The sequence below is a fragment of the Daldinia childiae genome (genome assembly GCF_008694065.1).
Source record: "Daldinia childiae strain JS-1345 chromosome Unknown Scaffold3, whole genome shotgun sequence".
In the NCBI taxonomy this organism is placed as follows: Eukaryota; Fungi; Ascomycota; class Sordariomycetes; order Xylariales; family Hypoxylaceae; genus Daldinia; species Daldinia childiae.
In genome coordinates, this window is record NW_022984644.1 from 2,533,066 (window position 1) to 2,549,708 (window position 16,643).

General features: G+C 45.4%; 4 protein-coding genes across 4 annotated transcripts; 2 read left to right on the forward strand and 2 right to left on the reverse strand.

Annotated features, from left to right (window-relative positions):
- Positions 1 to 1,099: 1,099 nt before the first annotated feature.
- GL218_03406 (Transcription factor tau subunit sfc6) lies at positions 1,100 to 3,346 on the forward strand (the record flags this gene model as incomplete). The annotated part of the gene is made up of 2 exons (XM_033579966.1): positions 1,100 to 2,162; positions 2,217 to 3,346. 2 exons carry the CDS (start codon positions 1,100 to 1,102, stop codon positions 3,344 to 3,346), a joined length of 2,193 nt encoding a protein of 730 aa, XP_033436825.1.
- A 1,636-nt stretch (positions 3,347 to 4,982) lies between these two features.
- Positions 4,983 to 5,384, reverse strand: GL218_03407 (ADIPOR-like receptor SPBC12C2.09c; the record flags this gene model as incomplete). The annotated part of the gene is made up of 1 exon (XM_033579967.1): positions 4,983 to 5,384. One exon carries the CDS (start codon positions 5,382 to 5,384, stop codon positions 4,983 to 4,985), a length of 402 nt encoding a protein of 133 aa, XP_033436824.1.
- A 601-nt stretch (positions 5,385 to 5,985) lies between these two features.
- On the reverse strand, positions 5,986 to 6,310 carry GL218_03408 (uncharacterized protein; the record flags this gene model as incomplete). Its single annotated transcript, XM_033579968.1, has 3 exons — positions 5,986 to 6,080; positions 6,137 to 6,226; positions 6,289 to 6,310. 3 exons carry the CDS (start codon positions 6,308 to 6,310, stop codon positions 5,986 to 5,988), a joined length of 207 nt encoding a protein of 68 aa, XP_033437518.1.
- Positions 6,311 to 7,114: 804 nt separating this feature from the next.
- On the forward strand, positions 7,115 to 10,177 carry GL218_03409 (Serine/threonine-protein kinase prp4; the record flags this gene model as incomplete). Its single annotated transcript, XM_033579969.1, has 4 exons — positions 7,115 to 8,075; positions 8,129 to 9,030; positions 9,083 to 9,451; positions 9,956 to 10,177. 4 exons carry the CDS (start codon positions 7,115 to 7,117, stop codon positions 10,175 to 10,177), a joined length of 2,454 nt encoding a protein of 817 aa, XP_033436826.1.
- Positions 10,178 to 16,643: the final 6,466 nt, after the last annotated feature.

Consider the following 16,643-nt stretch of genomic DNA (forward strand, 5'->3'; position numbering starts at 1 on the left):
GGTATATTGAACGACCAGTAGCATCGGGTCTCTTTCTAATGTCAAATATAGATATATGTAAGTCATCGTGGAAGTATCAAATGACATATTGCGGCAAGGCTCCTCCTTTCAATGGGGAGGATTTCTAGTTTAAACCAACATGATGACGCCTTTCCATGGTAGGTTTGGAGTCATATATACGAGCAAATCGAAGCAATTAAGTAAGAGACAGTATCTCGCTTGCATAATACATGGTTGGAATATGGAGATAGACGTAACGTTCATCGTATGTTTATCATATTGCTCGCGTGCTTTTAAAATAATCGAAAGTTTATGCTGTATGTCATGTCAACTTAGGTACCGAGATATGTAGTTAACAGTGAAAAGTACATAGCATCGATGTTATATTTTAACGCGATATAACTTAATACGAATCAAGTAATCAAGTGGTAAAAGTAGGTGATGAAACTATTTCGAAGTCCTTTATTACTGTTGGTGTTTGTTAAGTCTTAGTTTATACATTTTTAAGTGGTTAATATTTTGTCTAGTAAAAGCTATTAGTTATCTACCTATGTGTAAATATCTCGATAGCTTATAGGTAGATATAGAAAAAGTGTACATAATGTATGATTAAATTTAATTTAATTTAGAAGAGAGTTTATTCCTGTCTTCGAATCTTCGATTTGTCCCACCAACGAATAGAGTTTATTACAACCACCGCATTGGGAACTTTTCAGTCCCCTGCCCCACTATCGAGTTTGTCGTTTCGTACTTCCTTAACACTTAATTCCTTAACAACCTTCATTGTAATAACATTGAAATACTCATTACTTTCGCGCTTTTGTCAACGATTAAATAAACACTTTTTTAATCTAGATCGGGCAGTAATTTATACCTAGAAAAGAACCTAGCAAATTCTTAGCTTTTTTTCAATGTATTGCATACATGTGCATTAAAACTATACGCGACTCCGCGTGTAAATGCTGCTAAGATAATCACGATGAGACTTCGAAAATCAAATCAAGGGAAGCGTTTTAATAACGGTCTACCTTTCGATATTTCTGATGGAGAACAATCGGGTTTAGCCCAACAAGCCCACGATTTGTCTGATGATGAATTCATGGTAGATGCCCAACCGCTAGATCGCAAAGATGAGCAGGACGATGATCCTCATGATTCTTCGGATTTTGAATCACAAGATGGCAGGCAATCTGAATCAAGGCGCAAGAAAAACAGGCGCTCCTGGGCACCAAATCCAGCCAAACCACTTGGCGAAGTACAGCCCTACCCAACAGACCCTGCACAGAAATGGACAAGGACTTACGTTGGCCCAGTCAAAAGATGGACGCGACTTGAATACCTGGTCGATTATTGGTTTGGTGATATGGAAAACCGCAGAGAAGTCTTCAATGAATTCATGAAATTGTGGTTCAACTTTCAGCTTTTACCTCCCAAGCTTCCACAAGGATCCCACCAGTTAGAGGTGGCGCGGAACGGGTGGATGTCCAGCGATTTCACCCAGCATGTTGAAAATAAGTATCGCCATTGGTACGAGAGATATCAAGCTATACGAACTAGATCGCAAGAATCAACTCTTATAGATAAATCGAAGGCGTTCCGGTGGTTTCTTCCACGAGCCGACGGTGAGATGCGCGTGTTACTCGGTCATATATCGAACCAGAAAGAATACCTCATTAAGCAAGGAGAATGCATATCATTATCGGATTCTGGACTTCCAACCGAGGATGAAAGTAATAATGAGCTACAGAACGGCGGTTGGCTACTTGATGTTGGGGGCATCGTCCTTTCTATGGGATGGGCTCCAGTCAAAGACCATGCAGATCAACTCCTAGCTATGTCAGTCATCCCATATTCGGACCAGGCCTTTTATAGGGATCTGAATGATGCACCAAAACCGTCAGAGCTGAAAGAGGGGACCATTCAGATTTGGAAATTCAAGGCCGAAAAGGACTCTGGAGGGATCAGTCGGCCGGCGCGATCCTCTCCGGAATTAATACACGCAATATGCTTCTATTGGGGAAGAGTAAAACGAATACAGTGGTGTCCTGTCCCGCTCACCATTACGCATGGCATAGCTCTCTTAGCTGCGTTGTGTGGAGATGGGAAGTTGAGGATCATGGAGATCAAGCGTGATCCAGAGAGAGATAGGATTGGGACTTTTGGTAAGGATTCATAATGCAATAGGAGACATTTGAAGATCGCTAATATTTCAGTAGAAGAAATGCAGGACCCGATGGTCACTATAGAGCCTCCTAAAGAACATACTCTGGAAATAAACTGCTTTTCCTGGCTGAATATGAACCGTATTGTCGTCGGCCTTTCTGACGGCTCCGTGGTAGTATGGTCGGTTTCGCCCTTCCAGCAACTGCAACGCCACCCCGTTCACTCGAGCCCTATAATGGACATCGTATCCGGTTACCCCTCTAAACCCTTTCTTATTGCAACGATGCCTATGGGGGGTGTATTCACTTTGACCGACTTGAACCGACCTACCGCAGAGAAGACATACCATGGAAACCCGTTGGTTTCCCTTCAGCCAAACGTCCTTTCTTGGAGCGACCATTTAAGGGGTTTCGCATCTATATGGCCTACCTCGTTTCCGGGTACATCAACCGTTTCTTTTGTACATTCTCGGGTATTCCCTCTTTCGCGTCATATATGCACTGTAGAGGGCCAGACGAGCTGTCTTGCGTTTGGAACCTGTCACCCATGCCTCCTCGTTGGAAGCTCAGATGGATCAGTCTGGACCCTCAACGTTATGCGCAAAGTTTTATCGCACAGGGAGAAAACACATAAGATCAAAATCTTTCAGCATGAATACGCTGCACCTCCCTCTCCTAATGCTACGAATAACGATGATGAGCAAATTCCGCCCCGTGGGGGATGTCGTATCCTCCATGGATTTCTACCTCAAGTCAATTTTCATCCCCTAGGCACGAGGATCGCGAAGGAGAGTAGAGTCAAGCGTGCTAGAGGGGAGAAGAAAGCGGCTAATAAGAAGGCCGAGAAGCCGGAGAATGAAGAACCGTTTGAAGACCCAGCGGAATCAGATGAAGATTACTTCACTATGGTTCCAGCCCCTATCGTCGTCCACGAGGCCCAAACCCGCATTACGGCCTTGTGTTGGAATCCGAACGTGGAGTTTAGCTGGTGGGCCGCGGCAGCAATGGGGTCCGGGCTGGTGAGGGTCATGGATCTTGGCATCGAAAATATGCAAGGGGAACCAGAAGAGCACTCTGAGGGACTCGAATTGGCCGAGCCAAATATTGGCCGTGATGATGATGGCCACAATGGAAATATCGAAATAGGGGAGAGCCCAGACGGCGATTTCGAGTTAGTAGAATAGGTATGATGAAGCGGTGCAGGATATAAGGACAACTTTGCAGCAATTCGCGTGGCCACCTAATTATACATAAACGCATAAGCACTTAAGAAGCCACGAGTTGAGATTACAGACTTATATATCTATCAACTTTACTATATGCAAATCCATGGACCTACCCAGCAGGTCGTGCCAGATCCTATCAATTGCTCTTTTTGAGGGATGGTTTTATAGAACGCTTGTAGGGCAGAGTACAACTTAGTCTATAGTACAAGCATGTTATCAGAGCGAATAGAGCTCTTCGTACATCCTTAATCCCGCCCTTCATTATAATTACATAGTAACCATGCTCGCCACCTGTTCTAATCGACTATTAAAGACTGTTAAGTCTAGATAGAGTACACATTACCTAGTCACTTCCATGTACACAATCAACTTCCCCGAGAGGAGGGCAACGATGCATCCCCCAAACCACACCAGTTCCATTGTGGATTATCTCAAGCGATTAGCTTTCCAAATCCTATAAATGGTGCCTTGTGGTAAGGAACACAATAACTCTAATTTATTGTCAATTACGTTCTTAACATTCTCCCCCCATGATACTGTGGTGATGATCGAATGCTTTAATCATGCCGGTCAAATGCGATCCAGCCGCAAGTAAGACGAGGACATGAAATATCTGATGAGAGCTGCCCCATATGTCAAAGGTCCGTGGAAAACTTCGTTCAGGCCATCGAACCCATATGAATGTTAGTATTTTTTCCAGCAGTATGTGGATATTTCAGTAACTTACTGCATACTAGATCACTCTAAAGTTAGCGGTTTTTACTCGTAGAACGTTGGGTAAATCTCTACGAGATGTTATGTCCGTAGACATATTCTAGCTTGCAAGGGGCCCTAAGAAGAGAGGTGATGGGAAACTCCAGGAGAGACTTACAAGAAACGCTCCAAAGATGTAGAGAAATCCTTGGAATAAAACCCAGTTAAGACCCATACGCTCATTGAGTGTCTGATAACCGTATATCCAAAGTGCATGGCAGATAGGGACAACTCCAGATACACCCAGACCCACAAACATGGCCGCTCGGTAGGGTCTCCAACGTGGTGTCCGGAACTGCTCGACCCAAGACACGACACCACAGCCAAAACCTAGAAGGAATATCTATATGGAAAGAGAATCTCTTAGCGCCCGAACTTGTTTTCCTCTTATACGAGATGTAGGTAGACTGTTCGCAATGCGGTCTAAACAATAAGTGTATACATACCCCATACAAGTAGATCGTCATTTGTTTCGGCATGCAGAATAGACCGTAGTAGAGGGCCGGAACGTAACTCCCTACGATAAGAAAGACGATGCCCGAGTAATCTAGCTTGTTCCCCCACTTTGCTACTTCCGCGGAATGATTTAAAAGTGTGTCTATTGTATGTTAGGGACCTTCACAAGGAACACATGTCTTATTAAGGCATCTAGACGGATTGATACACTATCATCCAAAACATTTCCCCAAATAGTATCATAGAATACCACGAGAAAGACATATGGGATTAATAGCAAGGTGCTGACAACTTACTGCTCAACGATTAGTAAATATACGGGTAAATAACTTCAAAATAGAGGCTATGGCTCATAGCTGACCACAGAAAGGTGTGGTAAGAATATTCAAACATACCGGAACGTAGCGCTCATACCAAGACACAGAACTGCGCCAGTAAAGAAACAAGCGAACACCAACACGTCCGAGCTATTGGCAGATGCGTACCGAGGCGCAATAACGTGATACAACCAGGCTCCTACGGAGGGAAAGAAGATGGCGCCGAGGAGATGCGTCCAGATGTTAACGAAATCGTTATGGACGTAGAAGATGGAGGTGAAGGACCGCCAGTAGCTGTTGCTGTCCGGACGGTATCCCGTGACGATGTAATGGTTATCACGCCGCCAGGACGGCAGGTCATCCCACAGCACAAGCAACGCCGAGGCGATCTTCTGTTCTACATCCTTGGCGGATTGTACGAAACTTGCGCGGCGCTTCCGGAGGCCGGAGTCCGGATGTGTGTCGGCCATGATATGCGTAGGTACCTAGGCAAGGTACGGGAATCCCGGCTTTGTTCCGTTTATCGTTTCAATCCGAACGGATCTCTAGATTACTACTGCTATACCCCCCACTGAGAGCAAACACGAAAAATATAAATAAATTATAGATAAATTTGTAATCTAACGTTTTTCACTTTTTTACGCTCTTTTCTTTACATGGAAACGTTGGGCCGTATACGAAGTAAATCTCGTAAGTTTTGTTGAGAAATTAGTGGCACCGGTGAAAGTCCTGGCAGCTGTTTTCACTTGGTGGGCCAAAACTTTTTAATTCCTCCGTCTCTTTTACTCGGTGCTATTGGGACGACTTATACGAAGATCAAGGCAAATCTAGCGTATAATATTATGTAGTGCTTTAACTCCAGTCATATATACCTAGGTAGGTATATATGTATATGTATATATCAGGTGGAATAAAAGGTATATTGAAAGTCATCGCGATAAAGTATGCCCATTAACCCTGGCTATAACATGAAAGTCATCCATCCGTAAACACCCACGCTCTATGCATCCATGTTCTCGGCGCCATAGCTTCGTCACTTCCGTGAATCGTATGATCGTAGGATTGCATGTCTTATTTCTTGCCGCTCTTCTTGATACCCTGTCCACCGGTGCTCAATGGTCCTTTTCCACCAGCCATCTTGGCCATCTCTTTGCGCTCCTTCTCTTCTGTTAATCGAGGTTAGCGATGAGCTGTAATATTAAGTCGTCATCGAGGAACATACGCTGTCTCATCTTCTCTTGGTGAGCCTTGTCCTCGTCGTCGTACTCCTTGTTTTGCTTCTTCGCAGCCTTCAAGGGCTTGACTTTGCCGCCTAACAAAATATCGTTGTCAGTCGAAAGTCTATTTAGCGTAGTCATATGGATTTCAAGTTACCTTCTCTGTTCTGGCCACCCATTTTGAATGAGTTTTTTTTTTGTGCTAGTGTTTTTGATCGAGATGATTTTTACACGAGAGGTCAGATGGATTGTATTTATCCGTTACAAGTGGCGGAATAAAAAGGCTGTCGCGAAGGAAAGAGAAAAAGAAACCAAAGTCTGGAACAGCCGAAGAGATGTGCTGACCGCGGGGCACTAATGAAGAAAGGGTCCAATGGCACTAATCCCAATTTATGTTAGCTTAGATCCATAAAGTACGAAGTATTAGGTACCGTTCCATAGATGCACGAACATGATTCACAATGTGCGTTTACATGTGCCTAGGCCAAGTCTGGTCTTGATTTGCACAGCCCCAAGTGGATCCAAACATCCATTTCATTTGATAAGCAACTCGGACTCGGTAATACATAATTCCTTTTTTATTTGAGGCGTTGGGCGCAGCAGCAAACAAACAGTAGATCTAACGTAAGTTGTTTTATCACTTCGTCACCACATGCAGTCCAGACTTGAAGCGATTCAAAAATTACCGGATCAGGAACATCCACATCCATACCCCTTCAACGGAAGCACCTTACCCGTAATAGCTCTTTTGCTTTGACTACACCGGCATCCTGCATACCTTGCCGGACGTTATATATCACCTTCCCGTATTCGATATTTTGATTTACGATGCGACGGAATTGAAGAGACGCTTTGACGGTTCGGCTCAATTCTATGCACCTCCAATAACGAAATTTTTGTGGCTGACAAGTATTTCCCTTATATTAAGATCGGGAAGATACCCGCGCTTTCTAGGCCTAGTTTCTTGATACAGTGAGCAAAAAATGGCAACTCCTCCTAGTTCTGACGAAGGGGAGATTGTAGAGAATGGCGTTGGAGACTTGAAGGCAACTTCACTGCCTCAGTTTGAAGGAACCGGTGTTGACCGTATCGACAGAACTCGAGCTAGATATTCAAGATCAAGATCACCCGATAATGTGAACGGCTCGAGATATGCCCCCGGCTCTTCTCGACGAAGTCGCTCTCCTCGCGGACGTAAGCGTCCCCGCGATGATCGTGATTCGAATCGTGGTAGCCGCCTAGATTCAGATCCACGACGATTTCGCGTACATTACGAAGACAATACCGACGGTTACCGCCGGTCGCGCTTGTCGTACGATGACGAGGACCGCCCCCCTTCACGTTCGTCGGCGCCCAACCTCTACTATGACGATAGGGATCGAGACTATACTACTCGTACTAAAGGGAGAGATCGAAGCCGAGACCGTGAACGACACCCTAGAAAGCGCCATAGAAACCGCTCTCGTTCTCCGTACAGACCACCGAACGATAGAAACCGAGGAGGCAAGCTGCGGTATGATGACAGCAGAAATCAACGCGCTCCTGATCAAGACAGCGTAGGAAGTGTTAGGTCGAGCTATCAAGGCACCCCTCGGCATTCACAAGATCATGCAAAGTATCATGAGCGACAAGACTCGGTAGAAACACAAGGTACTAGCAAAGATGACACTAAACGTGCACCAGGTAGTTCGGAGGAAACTACTCTTACAGCTCCTCCAACTCAATCCGGCGAACCAGATAAGGACTACGAAGAGAAGCCTGAAAACATAGAGGCAGAATTAGAACGCCGACGCCGACGTCGTGAAGAGCTTCTCGCCAAATCACGCGGTGCTACGCCAATGCTAGTCCAAGCTCTCCAAGCTTCCGAAAAGACGAATGCATCCTCACCAGGGCGAACACGAGCAAGCACACCTATGGCTGTTGATGGAAATACACCCGGTTCTTGTAAGGATCCCCTGACTATAATAATGTCGAGTAATCTCTAACCCCTTTTACAGTTGCCTCATCGCCGAACTCGCCAGCCCGTGTTCTTCAAGAAGGAATGTCACCTGCTGCAATCGAGATTTCTAATGATCAAGAGCTCATCAACATTCATGGTAAATTTAAAGGTACTGATGATGATGGGCCTTCCGCTGCAGATTATGATCCAACTGTAGATATGAGAGAGGATGAGCTACGAGACGAGCTTCGGCATGGTCATATTGGTCCCCACGGAGAGACACTTCCTCCCGATGAAAAGGCCGAAATCGCTATAATAGAAGAGCCGCAAGTAGCAGAGAAGCCGAAGACTGACGATGACGATGACTTCGATATGTTCGCCGAAGAGTTCGATGAAGAGAAGTTCGCTGCCCCCAAACCCACACATCTAGACACCACCGTAGACAACCACAAAGCGCCCCTTACTGTTATTCAGCCCAATGCCGGTGGCATTCTCGAGGGAGACGATAAAGATGGATACTACAAAATCCGAATTGGTGAGATCATGGATGGTCGATACCAAGTCCAAACAACTCTAGGTAAAGGCATGTTTTCCGGTGTCGCTCGAGCAGTCGACATTACAAGTAAGAAATTGGTTGCCATTAAGATGATGCGAAACAACGATGCTCTCAGAAAGGGTGGCTTTACCGAGATCGCAATTTTGCAAAAATTAAACGACGCTGACCCTGAAAACCGTAAGCACATTGTCAAGTTCGAGCGGTATTTCGAACACAAGGGTCACCTCTGTCTTGCATTTGAGAACCTCAGCCTAAACTTAAGAGAGGTCTTAAGAAAGTTTGGTAACAATATCGGCATTAATCTGGGCGCGACGCGCGCCTATGCACATCAGATATTTGTTTCTTTAGCTCATCTTCGCAAATGCAGTATCATTCATGCTGACTTGAAGCCGGACAATATCTTGGTAAGCAAGCACATCATGCAAAGCGGGTTGAGCCACCACTAATCTTGTGCAGGTAAACGAAACTCGCAATGTCCTCAAGATCTGTGATTTGGGCACAGCTATTGATAGATCAGACGCTGCAACCGCGAACAACGAAATCACACCGTACTTAGTCAGTCGGTTTTATCGAGCTCCGGAGATCATTCTCGGGATGCCGTATGATTATGCCGTCGACATGTGGTCCATAGGGTGCACATTATATGAGCTTTACACCGGCAAAATCCTATTTACAGGAGACAGTAACAACCAGATGCTCAAGGCTATCATGGAAATCCGCGGCAAGTTTAGCAGCAAGTTGTACAAGCGTGGTCAGTTATCTCATATGCATTTTGACGACTTCGGAAATTTTATTAGCCTCGAGACAGATAAAGCGCTTGGAAAGGTACGTTCACATTTCTTAGTTCACTAATACCTCCGTTACATCTTACTAGAGAATCTTTAGTATGGTTCCCTTCAAGTTTCTATTTATATACAGCGTTTAAGTAGGCGCTTTTCTGGAAACTCAGGCTACTGTGGGCTCCAGGGTGCGACTGCAAGCTGCAGGCAAGTCACAATTAAAACGAATGGATGCATTCGGAGAAATGCAAGCCAGCCGCACGGATATCCTTATTCAGGTTGGTCGTCCTCTCGCCGTCGGGATTACTCCACTGTGTGTCAGCGAGCAGTCAGTATGGAATCCTACGGTCATATTCCATTATTGCCGTGTCAGGTTGGGATGTATTTAATGCACCTACGATACTAATACTGCCGGGTCTCGCGGCGTTGAGCTGACGCTCTCGACCACCCTCTAACACATTCCCTTGTCATAATTCTATTCGGCCCCGCGTCTCTTTCGTCTAGATTTTGAAATAGTATATTCAAGACCTACAAGCTAACTGATATTCAGACCACCGTACGGACCCTAGCCGTTGTCAAACCGACCCGTGATTTGCGTACTCGCCTCTTGGCTGCCTCTGGTGGCATGAATGATGTGGAGTCTAGGGATCTCAACCACTTCATAGACCTACTAGAAAGATGTCTAACACTCAACCCGGACAAAAGAATTACTCCGTCCGAGGCACTCAAGCATCCTTTCTTTGCGGCTAAGATTATTGGCCCCTCAAGATAGTGCCCTGGGGGTTTCCCGCGAGGATCACGTTGACGTGGTGCGCGTTAACCTCATAGGTTGTCTATAACCCCCCGGTCTACGTCACTCATTTGCAAATGCCATAAGGATCCCTGAATAATTCCAAGGTATTTTGGACTATTCCGGTATGATGATGCGATTTCGTTCCAAGAGGCTTTTCGTCGCCAGTATGACGCCGGCCACGTTCCCTCAAGCGGACATATGTCGTTCGCATTACCCTGTTCTAGTTACCCGGCCTTTGTGTTTGAGAGTTTTGGTCTAGGTGGAAACCTGGCCATTGTAATTACCATGAGGCTGGGCAATCCAAACAAAGGGGCGCGAACATCAAGTTCACATTAATAAGAATTTAGGGCAAATGGATGACCATTCAGTTCTGCATTCGGTGCTGGCTAATAATATAAACCTTGGTGCTATTCATGCCATATCACAAATCATATGTATCAACAGATGCTTTGCATGAAAGAGGATCATCTACTATGTACCTACATAACCATTCCAATGATATGTCGGCGTCGGTCATCTCAAGTAGGAGCTTGTCTACTTCGCCTCAGTTATTGACCACAGTATAATCACTTGCCCTGTCTCACCCACGTTAATGATTAATCCCCCGGGTCGTGCCCGCATGAAAATCAGTGTCTTACCAAAGATTTGATTCGATAGTTATACAGAATACTAATATTCTCGAAACCACGCCCCCATGTCTGAGTTGTATGGCTAGTGTAATTCGTTTCTCGTAGGCGGGTGATGGTGTTACATCTTCATTACACCTATTGTCAAGTTAGGAAAGAATTGGTGTTGTCATTGATGTTTCTGTGGTGCTGAAGAGGCCACGAAGGCTCACTCGAGCACATAAGCGATGGTATTTACCACTATCATCTCATCCTCAGGTATAACTATAGAATACCTATTTAGTATCCCTCTTTCATTAAATCATCACTTGGGATTATTGAATGGAGCCGTCTATGCTTTTTAGGATCTTTTGGAGGTCCAGCTGAAGTCATGTTGTAACGGTGAACACAGCCTTGACGCCCGTAGCCGGCTATCCCTCCCGTCCTACCGATTTACAGATCCCGACCACAAACAGGATCATTAAGCTCTTCATAGACTAACACCGACAAATCCCGGTTAGTACAGAAATTCAAGTGGCCATGAGACGAGCCTTTGATATCACCCAACGTTGATATATGGTCTACCAGGAAACAATCGGCTGCCAAGAATACACTGCAGCATTTTATAGACCCGGTGGTCCGTTTCCCAGATCTAGCACTTCCTCCGGGCAAACTTCACTGAGGCTACGAAGCATGAGGAGTGAGATTAATCCATCTCGGGCTCTACACCCATGGTTTTGGAAACGGAGTAGGAACATAAGGGAATCTAGACATCCAACTATACTCAAAACTCCCGTAAGTACCATTCCTTTTCTCTTCGGCATTGCGAGCGTTTGAGAGGTCACTATTTTTACGATCCTCCCCTGATCGTAGAAAGGACGCGCCCCGATCACCCACATCGCATTACTTCTCCAGTTAACGTATTTTCGTCGCTTAGACGTAAAGATGCGCATCAAAGAGCTCTATGTATGTAATACGACCCCAGAAAGGATCCGGGGGCGATCCTATGATCAATTGAAAAGTAGTTTGCTGTTCCCGTGGCTGAGCCTCTCACCTACATACAGACAAGTAGTGTCACTGGACCTAATTATTATTAGCGACGAGCTGTATGGCTTTCTCTCGCGTCTTGTTACATTTTCTATTCCATTGGCAGCACATTATGAAATATTGAAAGTAAAATAGTATCAGTGTAGCCACGTTGCCTTCATCCTATCTAGTCAGCTTCGTTATTGGGCTAGTTGTACTACAACGTGCTCTTACCATAAGACTTATGTTGTAGGACGGCGAGGCTAACAACAAGTTCGGGAAATGAAGCAATTGACGAGATCTATCTAGAGGCACAGCTGCCTACAGCCCGGCCCCAGCAGAGCGCACACGCGTACGAGCTACCACGACACATCTAAACAGTGGTACAGTGGTCTAGACTTTGAGATACACAAGAGTTCGTAGACATGCAGATATGGAAGACCTAGTTTAACTGAACAGACACAATGCATATACCCGCCGAAGTGCGTCGGTTCGCTGTCTGTCGTGGCCCGGGGCGGGGTGACGACGCACGAACGAGCTGGTATCGATGGGGGTTGGTGGTGTTGAGGCTGTGCTTGGATGTTATTGTCGCTGCGATGTATCACTTGACGTAAACTACGACGGCTTACATTCAATTGGCATCGTACACTAATGCTGTGTTGGTCTATGGTGTCACGTCTCATCAGATCGAGTTACAACTATTTTCTTCGTTTCTGTTTTATTTTCACAGCTGGATATTTACATCGACATCGTCATCGCATTGACCAATGAGATGAGGTGATCGGGACAAAGGGTACTCTAAATATAACCCCCAGATTCATGCGTAAACCGTAGGTCAGATAGGAGGCCGCCGCCACGAGGCTTAGCATTGAGTATACGACTTACTAGGAGGCCACCGTTGGCGTCTAATTGTAGACTGTATCGTGACTAAGAAGAGTTGTTGTCAACGCATGTAAACAACCTGGTCTCAGACTACTATGTACAAACGAAAACGCTACAAATTCACTCAAATAGGGGTCCAAGAGATGTTAGGATCGTTCCCGCTTCGGTGCTGTGCCGTGTTTCCTCTCAGCGAGCACGGGATGCATGTGCGCGGCTTTGTCTCAACCCGGCGGCAAGTTACTCATGCGCTCATGTAATATACCCATAGTAGTAATATCATAGTAGTAATATTGTTGATGGCGATGAAGTGCGTGGGCTTGAGGTAGGATCGCTGTGATGTCTAACTGAAGCCGTTGGAGAGCTAGACATGCTGCAATGTTTGACTCATCGAATACCTAGGCAACGCCAGCCATTCGGGATAATGGCCGGTAGCTACCCGAAACCCGCACCTACACTATGGGGTCCATGCCGGCGTCCGGCCTAGGCGACATGTCAGATCTGGCGGTCGCCGGGTTGTAGTCGTGCGGCCATTGTGCTCCGGTATCTAACGGGTTCACAAGTTGCGGAGGAGGGAAGGGATCTATCCGTACATAGACCGTAACGCAAGGGACGACTTCCCCACCTTGTATGATGTGCGTAGGTGTGTAGGTCAGGCTGGTACAGCAGAAACACCTCATCAGCCCAGGGGCAAAGAATATGAATGGATTACCCGTAAAGTAAAAGGCTGGATCACATAGAAAGATCCCGAGCCACTGATGAAATTGATGATGTGTAAAAGACGACCCTGAGACAAGCAGGCTTTGAATTGAATCATGGCGGATCCAAACCACTGCCTTGGGAACACCAATAAGGAAGCTCATCATCAATATGAAATGTATGTATTAGGAAGCCGGCCGGCGGGGCTTACAGATCGGCACTAATTACGCAACAGGCGCGGTCTAGTATGTTGATCTTGAGTCCCTGATGACGGCAACGACGAAACTTCCTTAGCGAAGCCCATTTTTGATTATCAGTTGGTCCAATTGAGTGTTAATTCTCGGCCGCCCGATTTACGAACTCTCTAAGCCTCCTTCCAGGCCTTCTAGGACCCAGACTACTGGATGATACGAAGAAAATCCAGTTCTATCGCTATTTGTTGCTGTTGTTGTTTACCATACCCAACAATTAGATTAAAAGCTGGCGATCCTGACGTATCTTTGATGCCCGTGTTTGTTTCGTGTGCCTCGTCTCGGCTGTAACAAGTGTTGTCTAGGGCTGCGTAGGACAGTTGTGATGAGAATTGGCCCCGCCCCTCTTGGGAAGTTTCCAAACAAAGAAAGAAAAAATATGTCACTATTCGTATTTACTGACTACGATACACTGCCAATACTAGCGAATACTTCTTTTTCGTTCGTACACGAGTTTATTTACGTGAGTGATGATCTTTCTATGCGCCCTTTTGCTCTTGTACTGCTTATCAGTAGGCTAGGGGCCGGGTTTAACGAAGTTGACATCATACATAGCGACTATCATCGGAATAGATGAGGCACGGTGTATGGAGGGGATGGACTAGCTCGGTGAGAGCGACTTGTGCTATCTCACAATGGTCATCCTTACTTGGTAACACACCATTTGTGACGACGATATTAAATTTTTGTGATAATTACAATTATATTGCTTTCTATTAGCCGCTGAGAATCATTGGACATGCTCGAACTACGATCTGGCTCGATCTTGAGCGTCCTATGCTAAACCGAACCGGGAAGCTAGAAGATGCAGAATAATTCGATGATCAACATTCGATTGTCACTATTGGTATATAGTAAGCATACAAGGCAAGTAAAGAATCCGTAGCGTCGATAGAATCGACGGAACTCTTCCGGGAACGGGAGGGGCAGACTACAGCGGCGACGATCTCAACGTCAAAAAGACGGGGTTCAAGTCCGCTAGAATTGGGGACCCCACGATCCAATGACCGAGCCAAGACGCATTTTTCCTCGTTGTAGCATATCTCGGGATACGTTATGAAGTACTGCTTATCAATTATCAAAAGCCATGGCTGCTGGTTCTGTATATACAAGAAGGGGCAATATGGTCCTTGCTTCTTTGTTTCCTTGCTGAACACGTGCAGGGTACGGCGCAGGGCAATAATACATATTGGAAGTGGAGGAAATTATCAAGATTCAAATCTCGCTCAAGGCGGGCGGTTCCCTCTTAGGGCGTAGTACTGTCCGGTGCCCACTTGATTGAGATCTTCCATCGCCGGCGATCTTTCAGGAGGAAGGGTTTGCCGAATCACGAGGCGCACAGCAAGGGCCAAATTGTCAAAGGATGGACCGTCTGGACCATCTATAGCATTACGTCCGTACCAACGTCATGCGTGGTTCAAGGATACTGTCTTGCTGGTCTTGTCATACGGCGGAAAATATCCTAATTCGTGTACCAACACCTTGTTCGAAACTCATAGCTGTGCTTCACCTTCGCTGAGAGATTGGTGTTAAGAGTTCTAGAGGTTAAGAAGTTGTACCTATCGCATAGTACAACGGACATTATTAAGGCGTCTAGACCCCTGATGATTCCCCGGCTAGAGGCCCCATCGTGAAGATTGACTACGACGACGCAATTGTTTGAGGCCAAGGACCCTTGGAAGCTTGGCTCGCGAGGCTACAAGGAATGAGGTGGTCTAAGCGGTTTATGAAAGCAAGGGATCATCTAACCGAACGACTTTGACGCGATGATATCCCAATCCCATGTCTCGGGATCGCACTAAGGTCTATTACTCACAGACCACGCGAGCACAGATGATGTATGTTTGAGTGCTCGTGGGAGACAGGGTTTAAAACATTATGTTCGAATATTAAGATCGTATCCGTATATTATCACAAGCATTCTGGAAACAATCATAAGATCCGGGCCGTGATGGAATTATTTTACTATGTAGTAAGCCTAGTAAATCCGACTGAAGTGATGGGCGTTGCCGACACCATAGGATTGGGACGCCAATCTGATACGCTACGGCGTAGACAAGGCATTAATCCCATACGCAGTAGGCAAGCCATATTAATCAATACGTTCATGCAGAACTATGGTGACGTTTGACGTTTGTTGCGGTGTGAATAGGCTAAATTAGGAAAGTGGCATAACGTCGTTTAGATTGGTTGTTATTGTTGAAGGAAATGAAAGAGATCGACCATACAATGATGAATAACGAAAAGAGAATGTGGCTCACGGCGGTGAGTTTCGAAGGGAATGATAATCATCTTCTTCGTTACGCATTCTTACCACACCTTATCCAATCTGCCGACTGCCATTTAGGACTTGTAGATTGGCGAGGAGGCAGAGATAGACTCCCTTCTAAAAGCGACCGAAATAATACCATATATTATTGCGCTTATGTAGTGTTATTGGGTGTATTGGGGGCTGGGTGTAAATATTGTATGACAATAATGTGTGACTGCAAAATATCGAGTGGCTACTAATAACAAATCAAGAGCGAATCAAGAACCATAAGCATTTAGATGTTTTTGGATTCGTAGTCATCTGATATGAATCATATTTATAGAATAAGACAAATAGTGTCTTAAGGTCTCCCAATGACTCTTATCGTGAGAAACATTTACCACGTATATGAGAGGAGTGTGGTGGCGGTACGAAATGATAGGTACATAGAACCTGGGTATATGGAATTAAGAGATGCTGCGGTTCAAAGAATATTCCGATCTTCCGATCTTAGTTCGATTGCTTTTTTGGTTCAGAATACATGGGTAAGTACGGAATACGTACCTAATAATATGTAATACAGGTACATACCGATGACACTTTAGCGCTTTAAACCTTAGGCGTTTAAACTAATTTATCTTATTTTAATCCTGGCACTTTTACATTTTACATCTTCCATCTTTCATCACCAAGGTTGACTGTTCCATGTGTAACTATCTATTACTCAGTACAGT